The sequence below is a fragment of the Hypanus sabinus genome, chromosome 6 (assembly GCF_030144855.1).
Source record: "Hypanus sabinus isolate sHypSab1 chromosome 6, sHypSab1.hap1, whole genome shotgun sequence".
In the NCBI taxonomy this organism is placed as follows: Eukaryota; Metazoa; Chordata; class Chondrichthyes; order Myliobatiformes; family Dasyatidae; genus Hypanus; species Hypanus sabinus.
The window spans coordinates 154,377,146-154,401,758 of NC_082711.1; the positions used below are offsets into that span (position 1 = coordinate 154,377,146).

The 24,613-nt window shown below is 40.3% G+C and overlaps 1 protein-coding gene across 1 annotated transcript in view; it reads right to left on the reverse strand.

Annotated features, from left to right (window-relative positions):
* Positions 1 to 24,613, reverse strand: part of crcp (calcitonin gene-related peptide-receptor component protein) — a 65,002-nt gene that overhangs the window by 3,282 nt on the left and 37,107 nt on the right. The window contains exon 5 of the mRNA XM_059973236.1: positions 2,545 to 2,602. Within this exon, the coding sequence (XP_059829219.1) occupies positions 2,545 to 2,602 (58 nt within the window). The remainder of the gene's footprint in view (positions 1 to 2,544; positions 2,603 to 24,613) is intronic.

The window sequence follows — 24,613 nt, forward strand, 5'->3', positions numbered from 1 at the left end:
AACATTTTTTGGAGAGATTTATGGATGGCCTAAAGAATTATGTGGAAAGAGGGACTAGGACATACGTGGTCCAAGTGAGCTTATGAAGCTGAAAACAGATGTCAGGAGCATATGTGAAATGCACATGAACAATGGGGGCTGATTGCAAATAAAAAACGAATGGATTGAATATCACAATTTGATTTTGAGTTTATTGAAAATAGATTCAAACTCAAAGCAGGTGTGGAGAAAGAAAATGTGGCAGTAAAAGGAGATCTTGGCAAACGGACAGACTGGGAAAAGAATAACATAGATGATCACTGAATAAAATATAGTTGGAAATCATGAAGTTAGAAACATAACTTCTAGGAGGGTAACATTATTCAGAGGTAGTGATAAAAGCATAAAATGAAGAAGGAGGCATAAAGTCTGCAAAATGACTTGGACATATTGGGAGAATGGACAAAGAAGTGGAATATAATGAAGGGAAGTGTATGGTCATGCACTTTGGAAGAAGTAATAAAGGCATGGATTATTTTCTAAATGGGAAGAAAATTCAAAATCCAGAGGTGCAAAAGGACTTGGGAGTCCTCGCATGGGATTCCCTAAAGGTTAATTTGCAAGTTGAGTCGGTGGTAAGGAAAGCAAATGCAATGTTAGCGTTCATTTCCAGAGGACTAGAATATACGAGCAAAAACGTAATACTGATGTTTTATAAGGCATTGGTCAAACTGCACTTGGAGTATTGTGAGCAGTTTTGGGCCCCTTATCAAGAAAAGATGTGCTGACATTGGAGATGGTCCAGAGGAATTTCAGAAGAATGATTCCGTGAATGAAGGAGTTAATGTATGAGGAGCATTTGATGGCTGTGGCCCTGTGCTCACAGGAGTTTAGAAGGGGAGGGGAATCTCTATGAAACCTAATGAATACTGAAAGGCCTAGATAGAGTGGATATGGAGAAGATGTTTCCTATAGTGGGTGAGTCTAGGAACAGATGGCACAGCCACAGATTAGAGGGACATCCATTTAGAACTGAGATGAGGATGAATTTCTTTAGCCAGAGAGTGGTGAATTTGTGGAATTCATTGCCATGGACAGCAGCGGAGGCAAAGTCATTGAGTATATTTAAAGCATATTTCAATTTTTATAGGTTCTTGATTAGTAACAGCATCAAAGGGGAAGAAGGCAGGAGAACGGGGTTGAGAGAGATAATATATCAACCGTGATGGAATGGTGGAGCAGACTCAATGGGTCAAATGGCCTAAATCTGCTCCCATGTCTTATGGTCTTATTGTTTAAATTGATAAATGCTGGAACTAATTTATAGGTATGTTTGTCTGTATGTGTAAAATGGGAAGATGGAGCCCTATTTCAGATATAGACTGTCCTTTAAAAACAAAACAAAACTTGCATGTTTAAAAAGGGCACATGAAGAAAACAAGGATAAGGCTGAGCAAGAAGGTTAGAAAAACTAATCTGTTTTCAATAAGAGCTTAAGGGGTCTTGACAGGGTGGATTTTCAGAGAATGTTTCCACTTGTGAGAGAATGTATTCACTGATTAAAAATAAGGGGTTATCTATTTAAAACACAGCTGAAGTGTTTATTTTTCTCTTTCAGAGAATTGTAAATTTTGTAACTCATTTTCAAAACACAGTCTTTGAACATTTTCAAGGCAGGGACAAATAGATTATTGATATAAGCAAGGAAGGAATGCTAAGGCTTTCTAAGACATTGGTCAGACAACATTTGGAGTATTGTGAGCAGTTTTGGGCCCCTAAGAAAAGATGTGCTGACATTGGAAAGGGTCCAAAGGAGGTTCGAGAGGATGATTCCAGGAATGAAAGAGTTAGCTTATGAAGGACACTTGATGTCTCTGAACTTGTGGTATTTAGAAGAATGATGGGGATCTCATTGAAAACTCCTGAAAGACCTAGATGGAGTGGATATGGAGAGGATGTTTCCAGTAGTGAGAGAATCTAGGACCCGAGGGCATAGTCTCACAATACAATGTCCCTTTGGAACAAAGATGGAAGAATTTCTTTGACCAAAGGATGGTGAATTTGTAAAATTCATTGCCACAGATGTAGGGACCAAGCCTTTGGATATACGTGTAACTCGTTGTAAGGTTTCAAAGCTAATGTAATGGCCTCTCTGTAATGTTTCACTGCTAAGGCTAAGGTAATGGTTTCTCTGTAGCAGTAATGTTTTGGTTATGACTAGAGATTAAGGGGACTTTGGAATGTATGTTAGCCAATGAGAGGGATGTTGTTCTTTCTTGTGGGTCTGGAAGAGGGATTTTCACAATCTTTTGAAGTTACAGGCATATCAGCCTTGAACATGGATGACATGGCAGGTTGGAGAAGCTGAGTGGCCTATCACTACTCCCAATTCTTATATAAAAGACTGACCCATCCAGTGTTTTGTGATTCAAGAATACATTATGTGGCTCACTTATTTACACATTTCCAAAATGTGTGCTTGATTGTTGGTGGCCAATGGTATGATTTACTCAATTTGATGTAACTTTGTGCTTTTCCAATTTTTTTTGATGAAATGTAACCTACCAACTGTATCTCCACAGCAGTCAATGGCCTGTGATTCAAGAGCTGAAGTTTTTCTGCCCTAAAGAATGGACAATAAAAGTCAGTATCACAATAGAATTTACTCAGACTTTCAACAATTCTAACTCTCCAATATTTAAATATAAATTCCAAAAATTGAAAACATAGTTTTGCAAAGCTGATTCCTCAAAAGGCAAATAGAAAGGCATATATGGTTATTGACAGTCATAATTATGGTGAATATTCTAATAGACATGCTTTAACTCATTTTAATAACAATAAATGTACTTCCCCTCCAAAGTCGGATGAAATTTTGGACATACAGCCCATAAAATTCTTTACATGAAATATACTTTATACATAAAATTATTTTGTTAAATAAAAAAAAGAGTAGGAGTGTTCAAGAACCTAAAGATATTTTACACGCTATGTATGTATAGAAACTAAAGGTGCCTAAAAACTGTACAGGAAAATTACCCAGGTATGTCCTGTGCACAAAACCAGGACAAAAGGAATTTGATTAATTATTAATCAGTCTATTCCAGATTATCAGCCAGGAGACTGAGGTGCTATCAAGCCTCACATATTCACCAATAATCTGCTCAATGATGTCCAGCTGGGGTTCATTAGGTCTATTCCATTATTGACATAATCGGTCTTGGTCCAAAAGTGGACTCAAGAAGTGAATTCCAAAGGTGAATAGGTAACTCCTCTAGACCAAAGCCACATATAATAGAGTGGTATGAAAGAGACCTGATAAGACTGAAGTTAATGAGCATTGAGGGAAAACATTGCAGTAGTTGGGATCATAGATGACTGAAGGCAATTGCTGTAGTTGTTGCAATTCAATTATTCCAACCCCAGTTTATCACTTCAGGGGTTTGTCAGGACAATGTTTTGGATGTGGAGTGGCTACAGTGTCCCTTCTACAAAATGCACTGCATTACTCACTGAGGAACCTTCCAGGATTGGGGGGGGCGGGGGGGAGTATCTCCAAGGTGGAGATACTTCTCGAGCAAAGGAGATGCAAGGCGCTCCTTCCCTCAGATAGCCTGTAGGCCACCCTTGAGCAACGTGTAACAACTGCTTAGCTTCTCCCCTCCCCCCACCCCAACCAGGGTCACGTGAAGCCATGGGAGGAGATGATGGATGGTTGTATGAGCAGCTGGTGCATATCACGTTCTGATTATGTGACCACTGACACCAGGCAGATAACCTCTGAAGAGTACTGATAATGGCTGGGGTCACCCATCTTGTAAAGACAATGCCCAGAAGGTGCCAATGGCAAACCACTGCTGCAGAGAAAATGTCAAGAACAATCATGGTCATGAGATCATGATCGCCTAACATCAAACGATACAGCACATAATAACGATGAAGAAGAATATCACCCCTCCCACTAAGGAAAACAAGGATTCCAGAGGCATTGGAACATCACCACCTTCATGATCTCCTCCCTGCAAGTCACATGCCATGCAGATTTTGAAATATTTTGCAGCTTCTTCATATTCACCTTGTCAGAATCCTGGAACTTCCTCCTCAACAGCATTAAGGGAACACTTACTCCAGAAGGCCTGTAAAATCTCAGCACTGCCTTCTAATGGCAGCTTAGGATGAACAATAAATGCAGGTGATGCCCAGATTCCTCCAAAAATTAATCAATAGAAATAAAACTGTCCTGGACAGTAATTCAGGGCTACACCTTTCCATTTATTCAACAAGTCACATTTTTTAATATCTACAAGCTACATTGTTACAATATTCTGAATCAACTCAATTAGATAAATGAATAGAAATATGAAACTCAGGTAAATTCTTACTTCCATTATAAAACCTCATCAAACTGTTGTTCTTATTGTGCGATATAATAGATGGCTGAGTGGAGCGCTGGGTGAGAGGTACTGGGCCCACTCCTTAAAGGTTAAACGCTACATGAGATTTGACAGGAGTTTTCAATGAGAAAGCAATAAAAATATTTGAAAAACACACACAAAATGCCGGTGGAACGCAGCAGGCCAGGCAGCATCTATAGGAAGAAACACTGTCGGACGTTTCTAGCCAAGACCCTTTGTCAGGACTGAAAAATATTTTGAGATTCTGATTTTATTTTCTGTGAATTATTTATTTACCTGTTGATTGCTTCCAAAAGTACACCAGGATTTTAAAGATAGGTTGTTACATCAGTCCATATCAGTTTCTTTGTGTGCATGTGTCTCCAATGTTAATGCTGACTGAGTTAGGGAAATATGCCCTCAAAAATTCGACAAACATGACTCAAAAAACTGAGATATAGAAAAAAAATTCATTGGCACAGAATTTATCTGAAAAAGATAATCCTGACACATGCACAGATGAACTGGCTTCACATTACAGAACATTGCAATACAAGTTATTTTTAAGGGATGCAACACCCCCACCCCCCTGGTAATTTGGATAATCTTTTATTGACAACACCTCCCCACCCCCTGGTTCTTGGGACAGTTCGTACAATTTAGTGGAAGAATCTGGGTTTGCTTGTGTACGTCAGCACTATAAAAGCCACAGCTAACTCACATTAATTAAGAGGTTGTCAAGTTCTTGTTCTTCTTTGAACATGTATGTGCAGCTTCCCCACTTGAAAGGGATTGAATGCACCTACCCGAAGGTTTCTTAACCGGATTCCACTCAATGACCGAACAACTTTCCCTTTTTCCTCCTTTTATTTTTCGCAAGTAACTAACGGACTGATAGTTCCGTTAGTTCCATCAGTCATTAGTCATAAGCTGAAAAAACTGGCTGCCTCTCGGACTTTGTAGACAAATTCCAACCTGCACGGTCTCCGTTTCTCTAATGGACCATTATGTTTTCAAACCAGGTGAACCCTCCCGAAGGTTTGCGAGCTCTTCTTAAGCCTTGCGCCATTTCTGAGAAGCACCTGCGCGTGATGATCTCTGTGACGAAGCTAGCACTAACCCAAACACAGCGACAGCAGTGCTCTTTTCCATGAAACAGTTTCTCAAGTTATTTAAAGTTCGGCATCTTACCGCAGATTCCAACGCTGTTCCCGGACTGCCGCTGTGATGCTGCAGGGCCGTCCCCCCTCCCCCCCCAATGTTCCGGGCAGAAGCAGCACTCAGGGAGTGGGTTCCATCCAGTCTATCAGTGGATTCTTGCTATTACTTTTAAATTTTATTTTCTTTTGCCTCTAGGTCCCAATACTTTCTAGAAACTCAAGTTTGACTTGACAAAGGTTAATAGCAGTAACAGAACAACCTAAGATTTAAAACCTGCACATCACTCCATTGCTGTAATTTGCAGCTGCAAGTCATCAGAATCCAGTAATTTATAGTCCAAACCCTTGGGGTGCCTTGCTCATATTGTTAAACTAGTTTTCAGCATATCTTGCAGTGGTGTTGTGATACAAATTATTGTTATAACTGAATCATTTTTAAATTTCTGCCAAAATATACAGAGTTAGTTTGCCTATCTTTACAACCATCAATAAATAATAAAGACAGCAAACAATGCAAGAACTGGGGGCAGGACAACCATCATGAGTAAAGACCTTCCAAATACAGCTGGTAAGTGACGTGCTAATGAAAGCATGTACACCACGTGGCAGTTCTTTTTCAGACAAAACCACAATAAATTCTTTGTGCCTTTCTTCTCACTTTTTCTATCATTTGAAGAGTTCTCATAGTTAGTTTGTCAACGTTCCAGTTTTACTTAATTTGCGGCAATGTTTCCCCTCTCCTTAAAGTTATTATGTTTGGCAAAGGAAGTAACATTTTTGCTTCTCATGACTCACTAACTTCATCTGCATATTTAAACATACACTTCACAGCTTCTACAATATATTATGGCAGCATATAATATACACGTAGTGACAACTTTATTAGGTACATCGTCATTGTGTGCTGTGTCTGACATGGGAGATCATGGTCTTAAACTGTCTTTATTTGCCTGTGGGGAAGACCCTGTAATGTTGAATCAGGTTCGCTGGTCTGGTAAATGAGACAGAAGTCGTTTGCAAATATTCAACTGAATATTCATGTTCCCCAAAGTTACAGAAACTATAAAGCTGAATATTCAACAGACATTGTCTAAAGCATACCTTCCCAATGGCTACGTGCACTGCTTGTCTTAAGCAAAGAAAGAAAGAGAACTTCCCACATGTGCTCTCTATATACCCAGGAATTTGGAACTGGACACCAGACAGCTAACCAATGAGTAAAGCAGCTGCAGTTTCTAAACTAATCAATCACGATGGAAGGGACCTCCGACAATCAGAATAAGGCAAGCTCACCCCACAAACAATCCAATCCTTGAAAGCCGCAAAAATATTGATCCAGCCCTCAGACTAGTAACCTCAGACTCTTGCGAACTCACTAAGTTACATGCAAAACTCAAGAGCAAAATACCCAATACTGTAAACCCAATAGTTACCTCCCAGTAACTCCAGTAGTCCACCAGCCGCCAGCCCCACGCTGGAGTGTTGTAGCTAATGAGCTGGTCCCCCACTCAATCTTATACATCGACTCTCCGATACGATCAGCCAGGTGAATCAATCCATCAGGAACGTAGGCGCAGCCTTCTCGACCAATAACAGTACAAGTGCCACCTTCCTTTGTAAAGTAATCAAAATCAGTTCCCAGAACAGCCTGGCCGCACCATGCTGTGAAAGGCTATCATTCAAAACCTACCTTCCTTTGTAATAACTCTCTTACCAACCAGCATGGGCAAGCTGCTCATCCAGGGCACTGGGGTGGCATTCCTACAACATCACATATCAACCACACCACCCTGAGGAAACCATGGATAGGCCTAGGAACTGCACATCCAGTAAGTGTCATTCAGTGCCCAGCAAGTACCCACCTTCACAACACCATAGACACAGCGATTTGCAATGTCTCCAGCACGGGATACTGGGAATCCTGAATGGAATGAGAGAAATCTGGCAGAGGACCAAAGCAGCCCTTGCCAGCTGGGGAGGCTTGAAGAATGATCCTTCCACCTCAACAGCCTCCCTCTTGTTTGCCCGGACAGTACTTCCTCCACATTGTACAGACAGTGGGAATGGGGATGCCGTCTACCTGCTCCTCCAGGAGCCCGACTTTGAGCAATGCTAAAAACATTTCTTTATGAGATATGGGGTATCCTCTAGTCCCCGTCAGCTTATCCAACTTCCATACCTGGCTATGCACTCCCTCTCCTACATACTCTAAACTTCACAGTAATTCAATTGTTGTACTTACAGGATGATCAACAGCTGGTGCTATTAAAGCCAGCAGAACCCCTTTTATTGGAAAAACTGTCAAAGTAATCTCATGTCCTAACATTCCAGAAGTTAATTCAATATCCTCTGGCAGGTTACCACTATCGCATATATTCTATAACAGCCATTTGGGCCAGTTACTTTACTAAAGTAGAATCTTGCTTAGTGTGTCATTAATCATTTTGATTCCATGTAATGGAACACAGGATATTTCATTTCAGGGTTAGTCTATGAAGAGTTTAAAGGAATTTTTAAGAGATATTTTCCCCAATCCCTGCTTCCACAGGAGCTTAGGGTGCTGTCACAAGACATTTGTCAGAGGATGTGGTTGCTAACTGAGAAGTGAAAATAACGTTTGTTGATTTGGGAAAAGCATCAAAACTGGTAGTTAACCTATGAAGTGAAACAAGCCAAGAAAGCACTGCACTCCAACTGCCTTTATGTCACCACAAACTCTCATATTGACCCTTGTAGAATTACTGGAAACAATGATTCAACTCCTTTCAAAAAGCAAGCCCTTTAAAAATTTTCCATGTTTTGATTAGACCTCCCCTCATTCTTCTAAACCAGGCATGGGCAAACTACGGCCCGGGGGCCATATGCGGCCCGTTAAGCTTTTTAATCCAGCCCGCAGAACGATGAAATTCTATTAATAAACCTTGTTAACGTTTTTTCCCCACAATTCTGGTGTTTTCCCAATAGATGACGTACTCTATATACATTGACCTTTGTTGAGGTGCAGTGTATTACTCCACATTTGCGCTTTACTCTTTGTTTGGCTCGACCTATTTGTGTGAACAGGCGTTCAGCGTCATGAACATCAACAAAGCCAGCCACAGATCCAAGTTAACTGACCAACACCTCAGATCCATCCTGAGAATTGCCACAACAAAACTAAATCCAGACTTTGATGCGCTGGCTAAAAAGGGAGACCAACAACACTGTTCCCACTGAAATTAAAAATAAGTTTCTTCGTTGTGTTATGTAAAAAATGCATTTGAAAATATTCTTTTCAATAAGCCTTACATGTTACATGTCATTTCTGTTAAGTGATGGACATGAGTAGTGCGCAGGTGCACGTACGTTCTCAAAATAAAAAATGCACTCCAGATCAAATAACGCGCTCCACATACTGGTGCGCTCTCACTGTTCTGTCCTTGTGCTGGTCGTTGTTGAGTTTTGGCACAGGGGACAATTGAATAAGAAGGAACAGGACAAGTAGACCTGCATCTCCTACCGTTTTTGAAATAAAGACAGTCAGGAGGAGAGTGATGATGATAATATCTTGAAGGATAACAGAATTTTCAGTGCTTTAAAATAATAACTGTTACTATTAAAAAAAAGCTGTATTTTATTCATTTAATTTTCAGTGTTTTAAAAGTCATTTTTATAAATAGCTAAATACCAAGGGACTTCAAAGACAGATATTTTGTTGTAATGCATTTGTTCATTTTCAATTGAAATTAAAGCACATGTTTTCTACATATCCCATGATATTTTATTTTCTCTTATGAGGTGTATTACCAAAACCCTCCGTCCATCTGCTCCTGGTCCAGCCCCCCTGTCAAATTTTAGAACCTTTTGTGGCCCACAAGTCAAAAAGTTTGCCCACCCCGTTCTAAACTCCCGAAAACAGAGCCCCAATTTACCTACTCTCTCCTTATGGTTGTTACGAAGGATGAACAGCTCTGATGGGCAGAAGGGTGCAAGGTTGTCCATGTCCCCCTCCTCTGGGAGAATTACAAACCGTTACTGTTGCCAGGCTGTTAATGAGAGAGAAAGAGATGGAACAAAACATACTGGGACTGGAACATTTGCTTCAGACAAGGGTGAGTTAACACCGGGGGGAGACAGACCATATTATGACTCCTGTAAGACTCACGGCTCCGGAGAGGGCTGTTTACTTGGTACCATTCTGTTCATTAAAATTCCTCAGTGGACAGCCGGAGTGGGCTGGTTTGATGGACTAAGCCATTCAAAATTGAGTGACACCTGAGACCCCGTGTTCAGAGATAAAAGTGAGGTCTGGGGAAACACCCCTCAGACGCACCAAGAGACACACTAGTGAGCACTGTTTAAATATTGGAACCCACGAGAAAAGTGTGGGGCATCGGAGACCGAACGAAGGATCGGTCAATTTGAACTCACAGTGTTTATAGTGAGGCCGGTGGGGGCTTGTGTGTGTCTCCACCCTTGCCTGGGCAACGAGTCCACCATAGAAGAACGGTCTAGCTAAGGGACAGAGGGGTCATACCTGAATGGCCACAACAACACATCGACGGATCAAGATCGTAAAGGAAGGTTTGCAAGACAATAGCTGTCACTGTTTTCTTGCTCTCTCTCTCCAACAATTACAACAAAAGAACCAACAACTACCTCAGCCTACATGAACTGAACTGAACTTTATACTTTCCCATGATAATTCATTATCCCCTAGTCAACGATAGAGCTTGTTTATTATTGATTATTATTATACCCACACTTTTAGGTTTAGTATTGCTAACGTGTATTATCTGTATATTTGCATTGTTGATATTGATTTGTATATTTTACTAATAAACACTGTTTTGAAAATAGTACCAGACTCCAACGGACACTTCTATCTTTGCTGGTAAGACACCCAGTTATGGGGTACGTAACATGGTAAAGCTGGAATCATTCTAGTCGACGTTCACTCTCCCTTTGACAAGTACATTCAGAACCAAGACTATTACAGGTTTCCCCTGCTATTCGAAGGTAGAATGTTCCTATGAAATAGTTCGTAAGCCGGAATGTCGTAAGATGAAGCAATTACCATTTATTTATATGGGAAAAATTTGTGAGTGTACCCAGACCCAAAAAATAACTTACCAAATGATGCCAAATAACACATAAAACCTAAAATAACAGTAACATATCGTAAAAGCAGGAATGATCTGATAAATACACAGCCTATATAAAGTAGAAATAATGTATGTAAGTGTAGTTTGGGAAGACAGCGAGCACACTGATGATGGTGTGTTAGGCTGAGTCGTCGGAGGTTGGGGTGCTTGGCAATTTTTTCCAATAAATTGCAGTTTCATCACAGTTAAACACTTAGGATTTGGGATTCTGTACTGCAGTGCTCTACAACATTTATGCTCTATGAAATGATTGAAGAACTATTTTTTCATAGTTAAGTCATTCAAGCTAAATTAATCCATACAATCTATCTGATGATTTGTCACAATTATGAGGTTCAATCTTCTATCAAAATATTTCAAATGTTTCACATAATAAATAACTTCTGAAGGGCAATCGCTATTGTTATTTGTATATATTTGGCAGCCATTCTAATACTGGCAGCCATGAAACATGAGACTACTTAATCTCCATTTTGAGTGATTAATGAAATTCTGCTCTGCATTCCAAGGTGATTTCTCAATATGGGAAAAGCTCAAGTCTGACTTTAAGCCACACATGCATAAAAGGAGTACTGTTGATGTATTCAAATTTGTTAACATTTGTCAATCCAATCTATCTAAATGATTGTGATGATTATCTTTATTTTACCGTACATATTTACTTTCATTATATAATAAAACTCGTCCCTCATTGCTTTTTAATATAGAGTTCTTTTGTACTTGTCACTTACACATCAGATAAACGCTTATGCACGATCTTTCCAAGAAGTGCAATATAAAGAATAAGCTCTGGTCATATTCTGACTTCCAACAATGTTTTATTCAGATGGAATTTGCTACATTTGGCCTTATCACTCACAAATTAAAATACGTTTAGTTAATTACTTTTGGATATTTAGCCCATAATTTAGGCAGATATGTTGTGACTCACACAGTAATACATTTGTGTTATAGCAAATATTCGACTTGCAATAAACAAAATTTAAAATCAGTTCTTATTTACTCAGAGAATAGTATTAGAAACAAGGATACTCTTTCCAGGCCAGCCAATACTGATGTCTTTGCCTGACGAGAATCTGATTAAGTTGCATAAACACCTTTTAACATTAAAGTGCTAAATAGCCAAACTTGTAAAGCCATAGCAATCATTAAGAACGGGCTATATTCTGGTTGAGTGTGAAAAATAAGCAATTTAACACAGTCAAAACTGCAATGCATACCTTATTTTTTTCATCTAGCACTTTTGCAACAAGCAGGATTTTCCGGTAGCCAATCATTTTAATTCTAATCCTCATTCCCACTCCTAAAATGTCAGTCCATGGCCAGCTCTACTGCCATGATATGACCACTCAAATTCCATCTGGGTAGCCTCCAACCTGACAGCATGAACATCGATTTCTCTAACTTTAAATAATTTCTCCCTCCTGCTCTGCCTTCTCTCTTCTTCCATTCCCATTCTGTCTCCCTCCTTACCTCTGTCACTTCCCTCTGGTGCTCCTCTTTCCTCCCTTTCCCCCATTTTCCTCTATCAGATTCTTTCTTCTTCGGCCCTTTACCTTTTCCACCTATTACCTACCAGCTTCTCACTTCATCCTCCCCCCCTTCACAACCCACCTACTTTTCCCCTGGATTCACTTCTACTTTCCCTTCACCCCCACCTTTTTATTTTGGCTTCTTCCCCCTTCCTTTCCGGTTCTGATGAAGGGCTTTGGTCTGAAACATCAACTCTTTACTCCTTTCCATACCCACTGAGTTCCTCCAGCAATTTCTTTTGTGTTACTCTGGAATTCTAGCATCTGCAGAATCTAAAGAGCAAACACGAGGAAATCTGCAGATGCTGGAAATTCAAACAACAACACACACAAAATGCTGGTGGAACACAGCAGGCCAGGCAGCATCTATAGGGAGAGGCGCTGTCGATGTTTCGGGCCGAGACCCTACGTCAGGACTAACCGAAAGGAAAGATAGTAAGAGATTTGAAAGTAGTGGGGGGAGGGGGAAATGCAAAATGATACGAGAAGACCGGAGGGGGTGGGATGAAGCTAAGAGCTGGAAAGGTGATTGGCGAAAGCGATACAGAGCTGGAGAAGGGAAAGGATCATGGGATGGGAGGCCTCAGGAGAAAGAAGGGGGGGGGGGGGGAAGCACCAGAGGGAGATGGAGAAAAGGCAAACAACTAAATATGTCAGGGATGGGGTAAGAAGGGGACGAAGGGCATTAACGGAAGTTAGAGAGGTCAATGTTCATGCCATCAGGTTGGAGGCTACAAGGGATACAGGGACAAGGCAGGGACTGGGTATTGATAGTGAATGATCAGCCATGATCTCAGAATGGCGGTGCAGACTCGAGGGGCCGAATGGTCTACTTCTGCACCTATTGTCTATTGTCTATAAGGTGTTGTTCCTCCAACCTGAGTTTGGATTCATTTTGACAATAGAGGAGGCCATGGATAGACATATCAGAATGGGAATGGGACGTGGAATTAAAATGTGCGGCCACTGGAAGATCCTGCTTTTTCTGGCGGACCGAGCGTAGGTGTTTAGCGAAACGGTCTCCCAGTCTGCATCGGGTCTCACCAATATATGAAAGGCCACATCTGGAGCACCGGACGCAGTATACCACACCAGCCGACTCATAGGTGGTGTCGCCTCACCTGGAAGGACTGTCTGGGGCCGTGAATGGTGGTGAGGGAGGAAGTGTAAGGGCAGGTGTAGCACTTGTTCTGTTTACAAGGATAAGTGCCAGGAGGGAGATCGGTGGGAAGGGATGGGGGGGACGAGTGGACAAGGGAGTCGCGTAGGGAGCGATCCCTGCGAAAAACAGAAAGAGAGGGGGAGGGAAAAATGTGTTTGGTGGTGGGATCCCGTTGGAGGTGGCGGAAGTTATGGAGAATTATACATTGGACCTGGAGGCTGGTGGGGTGGTAGCTAAGGACAAGGGGAACCCTATCCCGAGTGGGGTGGCGGGTGGATGGGGTGAGGGCAGATGTGCGGGAAATGGGAGAAATGTGTTTGAGAGCAGAGTTGATGGTGGACGAAGGGAAGCCACTTTGTTTAAAAAAGGAAGACATCTCCTTCATCCTGGAATGAAAAGCCTCATCCTGAGAGCAGATGAGGCGGAGACGGAGGAATTGCGAGAAGGGTATAGCCTTTTTGCAAGAGACAGGGTGGGAAGAGGAATAGTCCAGGTAGCTGTGAGAGTCTATAGGCTTATAGTAGATATCAGTAGATAGGCCGTCTCCAGAGATGGAGACAGAAAGATCAAGAAAGGGGAGGGAGGTGTCTGAAATGGACCAGGTAAATTTGAGGGCAGGGTGAAAGTTGGAGGCAAAGTTAATGAAGTCGACGTGGTCAAGATCATGCTGCAAGGTTTGATAGCCTTTCTTGTCGTCTACTATGCTCCCAATCTTTGTGTTATCCAAGATCATTCTTAGTGCCTGGATATCACTGGAAAAGCTGGCATTTTTTGCACATAACTTATAAGACAAATTTTGGCAAAGAAATGCATTGATGTAAATGAATCACTTGCTTCACCATTTCAGAGACAATTACATTGTTGTGCAACTGAAGCCACATGTTGAAAATGGTTCTTAAAAGAACTTTAATAATAATAATCTGGCAGCTTCATGGTCTTTTTTTTAAAGGCAACAGGAATTGATTTGGAAAAAATTTTAAAAAACTTCAAATTTTGAATTACTATTAAGATTTTCTTCCCCCTCTTCCACTACTTAAGAGGGGGAGCCAACAGTTAAAGTTTATTTTTCTACAATACAAGACAATAACCCAAAAGACCAGGCAAGAATCTAGACAGAGAAATTCAGTCTTTTCAATATTATTGTTACTCCTACATTCAGGTGTAAATTTTTGATTTAAACTATTACAAGTTTAAGCTCCAGAGACTTCAGCACACAACTTATGTTTATAGTTTCATATTGGTCTCTCACAACTTCCCAAGTTGCTCTTGCTACCCCCAGAGGATTCTTCCTTTGGAAAATATATGAAATCATGAAAGAAGCAGAAGAGCTCGAAGCACCATGTCCAGATGGAAAAGAAGGACTACACAAGGTTTCTGGCAATATTTATTGCAAAAACATCACAAAATAGATACAATGCTACTTTTGGAATTGTGCTATAGACAAATTTGTCACCATTTTCTCTAAAACACTCCAAAAGTATTTCATGAGCAACAGAGTACTTTGGGATGACAAGAGGTTGTGAAAGTTGCATCCACGTACACGTTTCCATAATAATGCATGCAACATGAACTTATTATTTGGGACTGGGAAAAATAACCACATATAATTTAAAATATCTTTCCTGTGGAGATGCTTACATATAATTCAACAAAAACACATATTTATTAAAAGAAGATGTCTTTAATCTATTTTAAATTTGCACATAAGTGAATACTCCCAAGGAAGAGGAAAGCATTAAAATGGCAGCTGGAAAATAAAGACTGGAAGACATGCTAAGTCTGAATTATAACCAGCTGTTTATAATGTATATATATTTTTTCAGTAATGGTGCAGTAAAGTGTGAGCAATGTGATTGATACTTAAGGGTAGAACCTACAAATGGTTTTGTTTACGTAAGACATAGTTGCTAGCTAACTGAGTTTCCAAATCATGCATTTTTAACGCAACATTTGAAATCATAGGCACATACATCTTTCCTTTTTTTCCATAAAATCTCTCCCTTCCTGTCTCCAGAAAGTTTTGAAGTCTTTGCCGAGTTACAGTTACACATTAATCAACTTTCATCTACCTTTCAATACTAAGAAACCATTAAATATTGGTTACATTATTGGACTAACTCTTTAGAAGCCTGGATTTATGATCTGGAGAATCTCATGGGATACAAAATTTAAATTTAATAAATCACAAATAAAAAGCAGTATATAAAAGTGAAAGTATCACAGAAACACATTTGGTTTATAATACTCCATTAAAAAGATTGTTAAATCTTAGGCTGGCTGATTAATTCAAAAGTCCTCTAATAGGCCTGCTGAGCTGTTCTGTTCAAAGACAATTGGGAATGGCCCTGTCGACAATTAAAGTCAAGCCTGATCCTGATCCTCTGGCTTTAAGGTAAGGGGAGGGAAGTTCAAGGGGGATATTAGAGGAAGGTTTTTCACTCAGAGAGTGGTTGGTGCGTGGAATGCACTGCCTGAGTCAGTGGTGGAGGTAGATATACTAGTGAAGTTTAAGAGACTACTAGACAGGTATATGGAGGAATTTAAGGTGGGGGGTTATATGGGAGACAGGGTTTGAGGGTCGGCACAACATTGTGGGCTGAAGGGCCTGTAATGTGCAGTACTGTTCTATGTTCTACCCTAACATGACAATCAGTGAAACTGCAATAAATGCAGTCCTGCCTAATGTATGGACTCTTCAACTAAAAAATGAGCTTTGACTGCAATCAGAGTTGGATCCTGATGCTCTTGTGATCCAAAGGTTCTTTGGAAGTCAAGAATGAGGCAGAAAACTTATTGCTAAGCAATTTTATTAAGTGTTACAAGAACAAAGAATGAACAATTAAAGAGGAGCTAATGAAAAAGACTAGGAAAATGCAGTTGTGGTCATCTCATACTCAGACTGGAATAACAAAATTCCATTGCTAGCACGAGAGGGCACAGTTTTAAGGTGCTTGCAAGTAGGTACAGAGAAGAAGTCGGGCAAGATTATTTTTTATATACGCAGATGCTGGTGAATGCATGGAATGGGCTGCCAGTGACAGTGGTGGAGGCGGATACAATAGGGTCTTTCAAGAGGCTCCTGAACAGGTACATGGAGCTTAGAAAAATAGAGGTTATGGATAACCCTAGTTAATTTCTAAAATAAGTAGATGTTTGGCATGGCTTCATGGGCCGAAGGGCCTGCATCGTGCTGTAGGTTTTTCTATGTTAAGAATTAACCTATAAAATAGCCAGATTCATGTAGAGTAACACCTGCTACTGAAAGCTAAAAAGTTTCTCGAAAAACACATAAGGAACTGGACCGCAATTGCTGGAAAATTCATTGAAAAATTGCATATAAATAGATGATTATATAAAAATACAGGCAAACATAGTAAAGTAACATAGTAGTAAAGTAGTAAAGTTACAAGACAAATACCAATTCTACGCCTCAATCCAACATCAGATAACCCGTCAGATTTGAAATATTCAGTCCTCCTTATCCATGGGTTCTGCATATGTGGATTCAACCAACCGTCGATCGGGAAAACCCAGAAGTTCTCCCTCCAGCACTCGTTGTTTGAGCATGTACAGACTTTTTTTTCTTGTCATTATTCCCTAAACAATACAGTATAAAATCTATTTACATAGCATTTACACTGTATTAGGTATTATAAGTAATCTAGAGATGATTTAAAGTACAGGCAGTCCCCGGGTTATGAATGAGTTCCGTTCCTGAGTCTGTCTTTAAGTTGGATTTGAAGTCGGAACAGGTACATCTGGTATTATTGAGCGTCAGTTAGTCAAATGTTTGTCTTAGTATATATTTTACCTTTCTATGCATACAAGAAATTACACTTAAGAAATGTATGTATTTCAATAATTAAACCACTGCGTTGCTTAGTAATAACTGTAGTTTTCATCGGGGCAGGGCCTTTCACATGCTCCATTATTCTCACTTTATCCTTTAAAATTGTTCTGATCATTGACTGACTGTAGCTTAACGGTTTTCCGATGACTGATGGAGTTTCACCTCTTTCCAATCGCTTTTATTATTTCCACTTTATTCTCAATCGTGATCTTTTTCCATCAACAGAACAGAAACACTGCACATCAGCGGCAGCCGTGGACGGCAGGTTGCAAGCTCCCCCCAGGTCCTAAAGTCCACCACAATGAAACAGGTTAAATAAGGTCCAGAGCTCTCCTGGGTCCTGAAGTCCACCCGCACTGAGACAGATTAAATAAGGGGCTTGAGCATCCGTGTTTTTTGGTATCCATGGGGAGGAGGGGGTCTGGGAACCAATCCCCCACGGATAAGGAGGACTGACTGTACAGCAGAGCATGGTTATGCAAGGATGTATAATTATCCCACTGCTCTACTCTCTCTATCCTCACAACTGTGTGGCCAGACACAGCCTAAACACCATCAATAAATTTACCAATAACACCAGTGTTGTTGGCAGGCAAGGATGTGTGCAGGAGTGTGATAGATCAGCTGGTTGAGTGGTGTTGTAACAACAACCTGTCATTCAATGCCAACAGGACCAAGGGATTGATTGTGAACTTTAAGAAGGAGAACTTAAGAAAACACACACCAGTCCTCATTGAGGAATCAGCAATGGAAAGGGTGAGGAGCTTCAAGTTCCTAGGCATCAATATCTCTCAGGATCTCTGCTGGGCCCGATCACAAAGAAAGCACCCCAGAAATAATACTTCATTAGGAGTTTAAGGAGATTCGGTATGTCAGCAAAGTCTAGGAAATTCATACAGACGTACGATGGAGAGCAGACTGACTGATGGCATCACTGCCTGGTACGGAGATTCCAATGCACAGGGCTGAGAGAGGGCGCAAAAGGTTATAGACTCAGCTATCTCCATCACAGGCATATGCCTCTCCACCATCTTCAAAGGGTAGTGGCATCCATTATTAAGGACCCTCACCATTGGGACAAACCCGACCTCATTACTGCCCTTCAGGGAAGAGGTACAGGAGCCTGAAGGCACACATCGAGCAGTTTAGGACAGCTTCTTCCTCTCTGCTATCAGATTTCTCAACTGTCCATAAATCCATGAACACTATCTCATCATTCATCTTCTGCACTATTTATTTATTGTATTTCTATTGTAAGTTATGGTAATTTTTATGTCTTGTAATGTATTGCTTCCACAAAACAACAAATTTCATGACACATGACAGTGAAAAACCTGATTCTGAGCAAATCTAAAGGCTTGGTAATTTCTGGAAGTCTTTTCCTATACGTAACATCGATTTCTGAACTTCACATAAAATGATCTCTAATCTGACTCATTTCCACAGTTCAGCTTTGAAAACCCTCTAGGTCTTTTTAAATTAGGTAAACACTCAAAGTTGAGTTTATTATTGTGTGCACAAGTATATTTATGCACAGATGCAATTAAAAACTCACTTGTAGTACATCAAAAGAACATAACATCAGATGCACAACATTCACAAGAGAAAAAAATGAATTGAATATAAATTAAACACAAATTTTCCAAGCAAGACCACAATCAAAACACCAAAAAACCGAAGTCCATGGTACTGCAACGTGTTCATTCCAGGGAGTGATTAGGATTGTGGAGATTAGTTCAAAAGCAGAACAGCTGAAGGGAAATAGCTGTTCTTGAATCTAGTAGTGTGTGACTTCAGGCTTCTGTACCTCCTGCCTGATGTTAGCTGTAAAAAGATGGCATTGTGAGGATCCTTGGATGATAGACATAGCCCTTCGATGGTGGGGATGGATGTGCCCATGATTTATCATGCAAAGTCCACAACTCTCTACAGCTCCTAACATTCCCGCACATTCAAACTGCCTTACCCACCAGGATGGAATTGGTCTGGATACACTCAAATATACATTTGTAGATATTTGATGCAGTATTGAATAACATGACAAGTTTCCTTAAGCTTCTGTGGTGTGCCTTCTTCTATGGGTAGGAGGATGCAGAATAAGTCATCTGATATGTTAACAACCAGGAATTTAAAGCTGCTGATCCTCTTGATAACCAATCTACCAACATAGGCTGGAGTATGCTCACCCTCTTCACCCCTGCTAAAATCAACAATCAGTTCTTCAGTTTTATTGATGTTGAGCAAAAGGTTGTTTTTACAGCACCATCCAACCAGGTGAATTATCTTACTCTTGTGTGCTGACTTATCATCACCTGTGATCTATCCAATAATAGGGTGTCATCAACAAATTTGTAAATGGCATTGGATCTGTGCTTAGCCACATGGTCTGTGTATAGGGAGTAGAACACAGGTTGAAGCATGCAGCCTTGAGGTGTACCTGTGCTGATAGTCAGTGACAAGGAGATGTTGTTACCAATCCTCCCTCACTCAGGTCTACTGATGAGCATTCATCAGAACAAAGTTTCCAAAGAAAAGGGAAAGTAGTAAAGAAGTAATCAATGGAAATAGTTAAAGATCTCGATAAGTTATTCCATAAAATGACACACCTAGGTTGCTTTTCTTAAAATGAGAAAAAACTTCAGGTGCTGTAAACTTACAGAGATCGTACGATAGAAATCGTAAAGGGCACCAAATTTCTTGGTGTTCACCTGACTGAGAATCTCACCTGGTCCCTCAACACCAGCTCCATAGCAAAGAAAGCCCAGCAGTGTCTCTACTTTCTGCAAAGGCTGAGGAAAGTCCATCTCCCACCCCCCCATCCTCATCACATTCTACAGGGGTTGTATTGAGAGCATCCTGAGCAGCTGCATCACTGCCTGGTTCGGAAGTTGCACCATCTCGGATCGCAAGACCCTGCAGCGGATAGGGAGGTCAGCTGAGAAGATCATTGGGGTCTCTCCTCCTGCCATCACGGACATTTACACTACTCACTGCATCCGCAAAGGAAACAGCATTATGAGGGACCCCATGCACCCCTCATACAATCTCTTCTCCCTCCTGCTGTCTGGGAAAAGGCTCCGAAGCATTCGGGTTCTCACGACCAGACTATATAACAGTTTTTTCCCCCAGGCTATCAGACTCCTCAATACCCACAGCCTGGCCTGACACCTTGCCCTATTGTCCTGTTTATTATTTATTGTAATGCCTGCACTGTTTTTGTGCACATTATGCAATCCTGTGTAGGTCTGTAGTCTAGTGTAGCTTTCTCTGTGTTGTTTTTTTTATGTAGTTCAATCTAATTTTTGTACTGTGTCATGTAACATCATGAAAAACGTTGTCTCATTTTTACTATGCACTGTACCAGCAGTTATGGTCGAAATGACAATAAAAGTGACTTGACTTGAAAAGAAAATGCTGGAAATATTCACAGGATAGGTCAGATCAGAATGGTTTGGATCATCAATCTGGAACATTAGCTTTGTTTCTCTTTCCTCAGATGTAGCCTGACCTGCTGAGTATTTGCAACATTTTGTGTTTTTATTTCTGGGTACTTTCCCTCTGTTTACCTTCCCTGCTGTGATTGGACTCAGAGACTGGCTTGGGATCCAGTCAGATCAAAAGATTGAAAGCACTGAAGTTTATAATTAACTAATTAACTGCATTAATTCAGAGAACACATAGTGCAGAGATCTGCCACAGCCAGATATATATGATGGCCATCTACTTCATATTCCAGTACTCCTCATCAATTCACCCCTAATCCTCCTCTGATTGCTTATTTAAAAGTGCCATAATACAGAAAACGTGCAAAGTAACAAAAGTGCAAAAAATAAATGGTAAAAATACTACAACTCAAGGGTGGGAGAGCAGTAACCTTTTTATTTCATGTTCTGATTTGAGTAACAAAACTCATACCACATAAAACCTTGAGATTCATCTTCTCACAGGTGACAAAACATAGAAACACAGTCGAATCCACAGAAAGCCACATACAACAAAGACTGACAAACATGTAAAGTTGAAAATAAGACAAATCATGCAAATAGTTTAAAAAATATAATACATAGAACGAATTGCCGACTCCCGAAAAGTGACTGAAGCTGGCCCCAGAGCAGTGTGTCTGCCATAACAAACATTCTTATAACTTGAATTAATAAAGTGCAAAATTTTTATTACTCTGTGCCATTTAAGATTATATATTTATATGCACCAGAAATAAAAAGACCACTTTTAAAAAATCATGTGCAATTTAGTGAAATTGCAGTCAGTAATTGAAGGATGTATTTTGTTTGTACATTTCTTTCTCAGTAATTCAGCATGATTACACATTGCTTATTTCAGCAGATTAACAAACCAGAATACTCAAAGTACCAATTCTGAGGTTTTGCACATTCTGGGACTGCACACCCTGTGGCATGGGTTCTGCAAAATTATAATTATAAACCCTTTCTATTCCAATCTGTTCTCCATCTGTGAAAGGTATGCAAAAACGAAACCTCAAACTCCAATAACTGCAAAATAGATAAGGTGGTCACATTTATGAGGAGTGTTGATTTAAGAGAGAACAGTACTCTTCATGGGCAGGAGCCATTCAAAAACTGACCGAGAGAAACATTGTGGGCCAAAGTAAACCTTTCTCTTGTAGAAATTCTGCACAAAAAAACGAGAGTGATTCTACTGGAAACTATGCACCTTTGCTTCCATGGTTACTTGCTTGGAATAAAGCCACTGCTTCTTCCAGAGCCAAAGACTTAGGAGCAATTCCAGAAGAATTATTCATCTCTTACAGAACTGCTGTGTAAAGAGATTCTTCCTTGTGCACAGTCTTCCTTTTCTCCATTCTATACCACATTAAGAAATACTCCCGCTGTTATTAATTAGGAAGAAATCGATGAAGCAAAAGAATGCAACAGCAAAGTAAGCTTAGATTCAGGATTATTACCCCAACAGGTCTATTCTCAGAAGGGTGAGAAGGAACTTCAGACAGCATAAAGTATTAAAAACAACCTTGATGTTCAATGTACTGCACTTCTCAAGATTGGGCAGCTAATATTTCAAACATAAACGTAACAATTCAGGAGACAGAATAACAACTGTGTGATAGAACAAGTCACATCCTTATCTTTAAAGCAGTCTCAAAGCTGTAAAGGACAGACAAAAGGTTTCTCCCACTAAAGGCATGAATGGTAAAATCAAGATATTGGGAATGCTGTTACTCAAGTATGTCACAGGTTGGATGGGCTTACTTGATGATAATATGAGAAGGGTCATGATGCGCTGCTTTATTCATTAAGATATTTCTTAAAGCTTCTTACAAAGATCATCAGTCCTTCAGCTATGCTGCTGAAATCCTACGCTGTTAGATTAAAAGTCTGAAAATCTGCTATCCGACTATTCAGAAGTTCCAGTGGCTCACTTGCTGCTGATTCCTCCCTTTGAAACAGCTGGGCGCTGGTCCCTGCGCTACCTTTCACTCAACGGAGCCCAGGTTCCTGTGCTCCCTGCAACTCATGAGACCCCAGTTCCCATACTCCTTTCGAACTAACCAAGGCCCTAGCTCCCGACTCCTTTTCACCGATCATGGCCGCAGCTCCCCTGTAACCTTCAACTCATTAGGACCCTACTTCCTGCACTCCGTTTAACACAAAGAAAAACAGAAAATGCTACAAAACTTAGCAGGTCAGGCAGTATCTGTGAAAAGAGAAACAGTTAATACTTCTGCTCACAGAATTTCATCAGAGCCAAGAAAAATTTTTAAAAATAGTTAGTGTAAGTAGCAGAAAAGTTGGGGAAAGAAAGGGATTTTTAACAAAAACTTTCATTTCCCTTTAACTCTCTGGGGCCCCAGTTCTTGACTTCACATTTCTACAAATCAAAGGCTCAGACCTTGCTCCTAGAAAATGAAAGAAATTGAAGTAAAAGTGTATCAGAGTATTAATAGGAATAACATTTAACAGTATGGAAAACCTGCTGGTCTAGCACAACTGAAATCCCAAGTATGTGAGGTTAATAGAATTTTGCAAGACAAAGAAAAAGACATAGAAGACTACATCCCCTTAGGGATGTACAAAGCCCATTCTGGGCTGCCCGGCCAAATATTGGCAACTATGATGCAATCAGATGGAGTTCACACCAGAAGGATTTACAGGACTTTGCACTTAAGAGAATCAAGCTCACAACTATCCCAGGTCATAAGCAATCCCACTTTTCCAGCCATCATAGTTGGTCAGCTGCGGAATGCTTTCACAATGTTTGAATAAGCAACATTAAAAATAGTGACATTTTATCTTGTTTGATGACTTCATCATGAGGAGGAATTTATTTAACTTGAGCATGGTGAATCTGTGGAATTAATTGCCACTGACGTCTGCGGAAGCTAAGTCATTGGGTATACTTAAATTGAGATGGATAGGATCTTGATTAGTAAGTGGGAGTCAAAGGTTATGAGGAAAAGGCAGGAGATGGTATGGAATGGAATGGAATGGCATGGAATGGTTGAGCAGATCAATGGGCTGAATGGCCTAATTCTGCATCTACATCTTGGACATTACTGTTATTGGAAGATGGGCCAAGTGCTGGGGATGCAATTGAAAGCTTCAGGCAAAAACGTCTGCTTCTACAAATCAACATTAGAGTGCATCGCCTACTGACAGAAATACAGAAAGAGATGAAGTGGGAACAATAGTGCCTTTCACAGACTTTGGAGTACTGTTTTGTTGAATGGCTGATGAAAGGCAAGGGGTGAGCTTTACTGGAAGCATTTTCCTGTGTCATTATTTTGGGTTAATATCCTAATACCCTTGTTGCTGTACCAGCTGCCCCTCACTCCATCTCATGCAGGCCACACAGCATTAAGGTAGTTGACCGAGTATAATCCATCTGTCATCCTTCATACTTCCTAAACAGATGGCTGTAGATTTATAAACTCTACTAATAGATGTGACTTGCCAAAGTTTTACTAAGGAACAGGAATAAGAGATGTACTTCATAAATTCAAATTCATTTTAATTATGAATGTAAAAATAAACTGTGGTTATAATATTGGTGCTTTTACAAATGTAGTGCTGGGCACTCACTGGAAAATTTGGCAAAGTAACTTGGGAACTAATTTGCTAATGAAGAAATCAGACATCGGTTAAGAGTGGATCTTGAAGTAAAATTGGAATTCTATATAATATCCAAATGCAATGTGCAGATCACACAATTATGCTCTTATTGTCACACTTTACGATACTTGCCTTAACAGTTCAAAAAAAGGCCACACAACATTTTGGCAGGCAACTAGACATTTGACAGGCAAGATTTCTTAGGTAAATAATATGTTTAAAAGGAGTAGCTACGATAATGCATTTTGTGAACAATGTTTGTTGCTTTATTTGCACAAATGCAGTT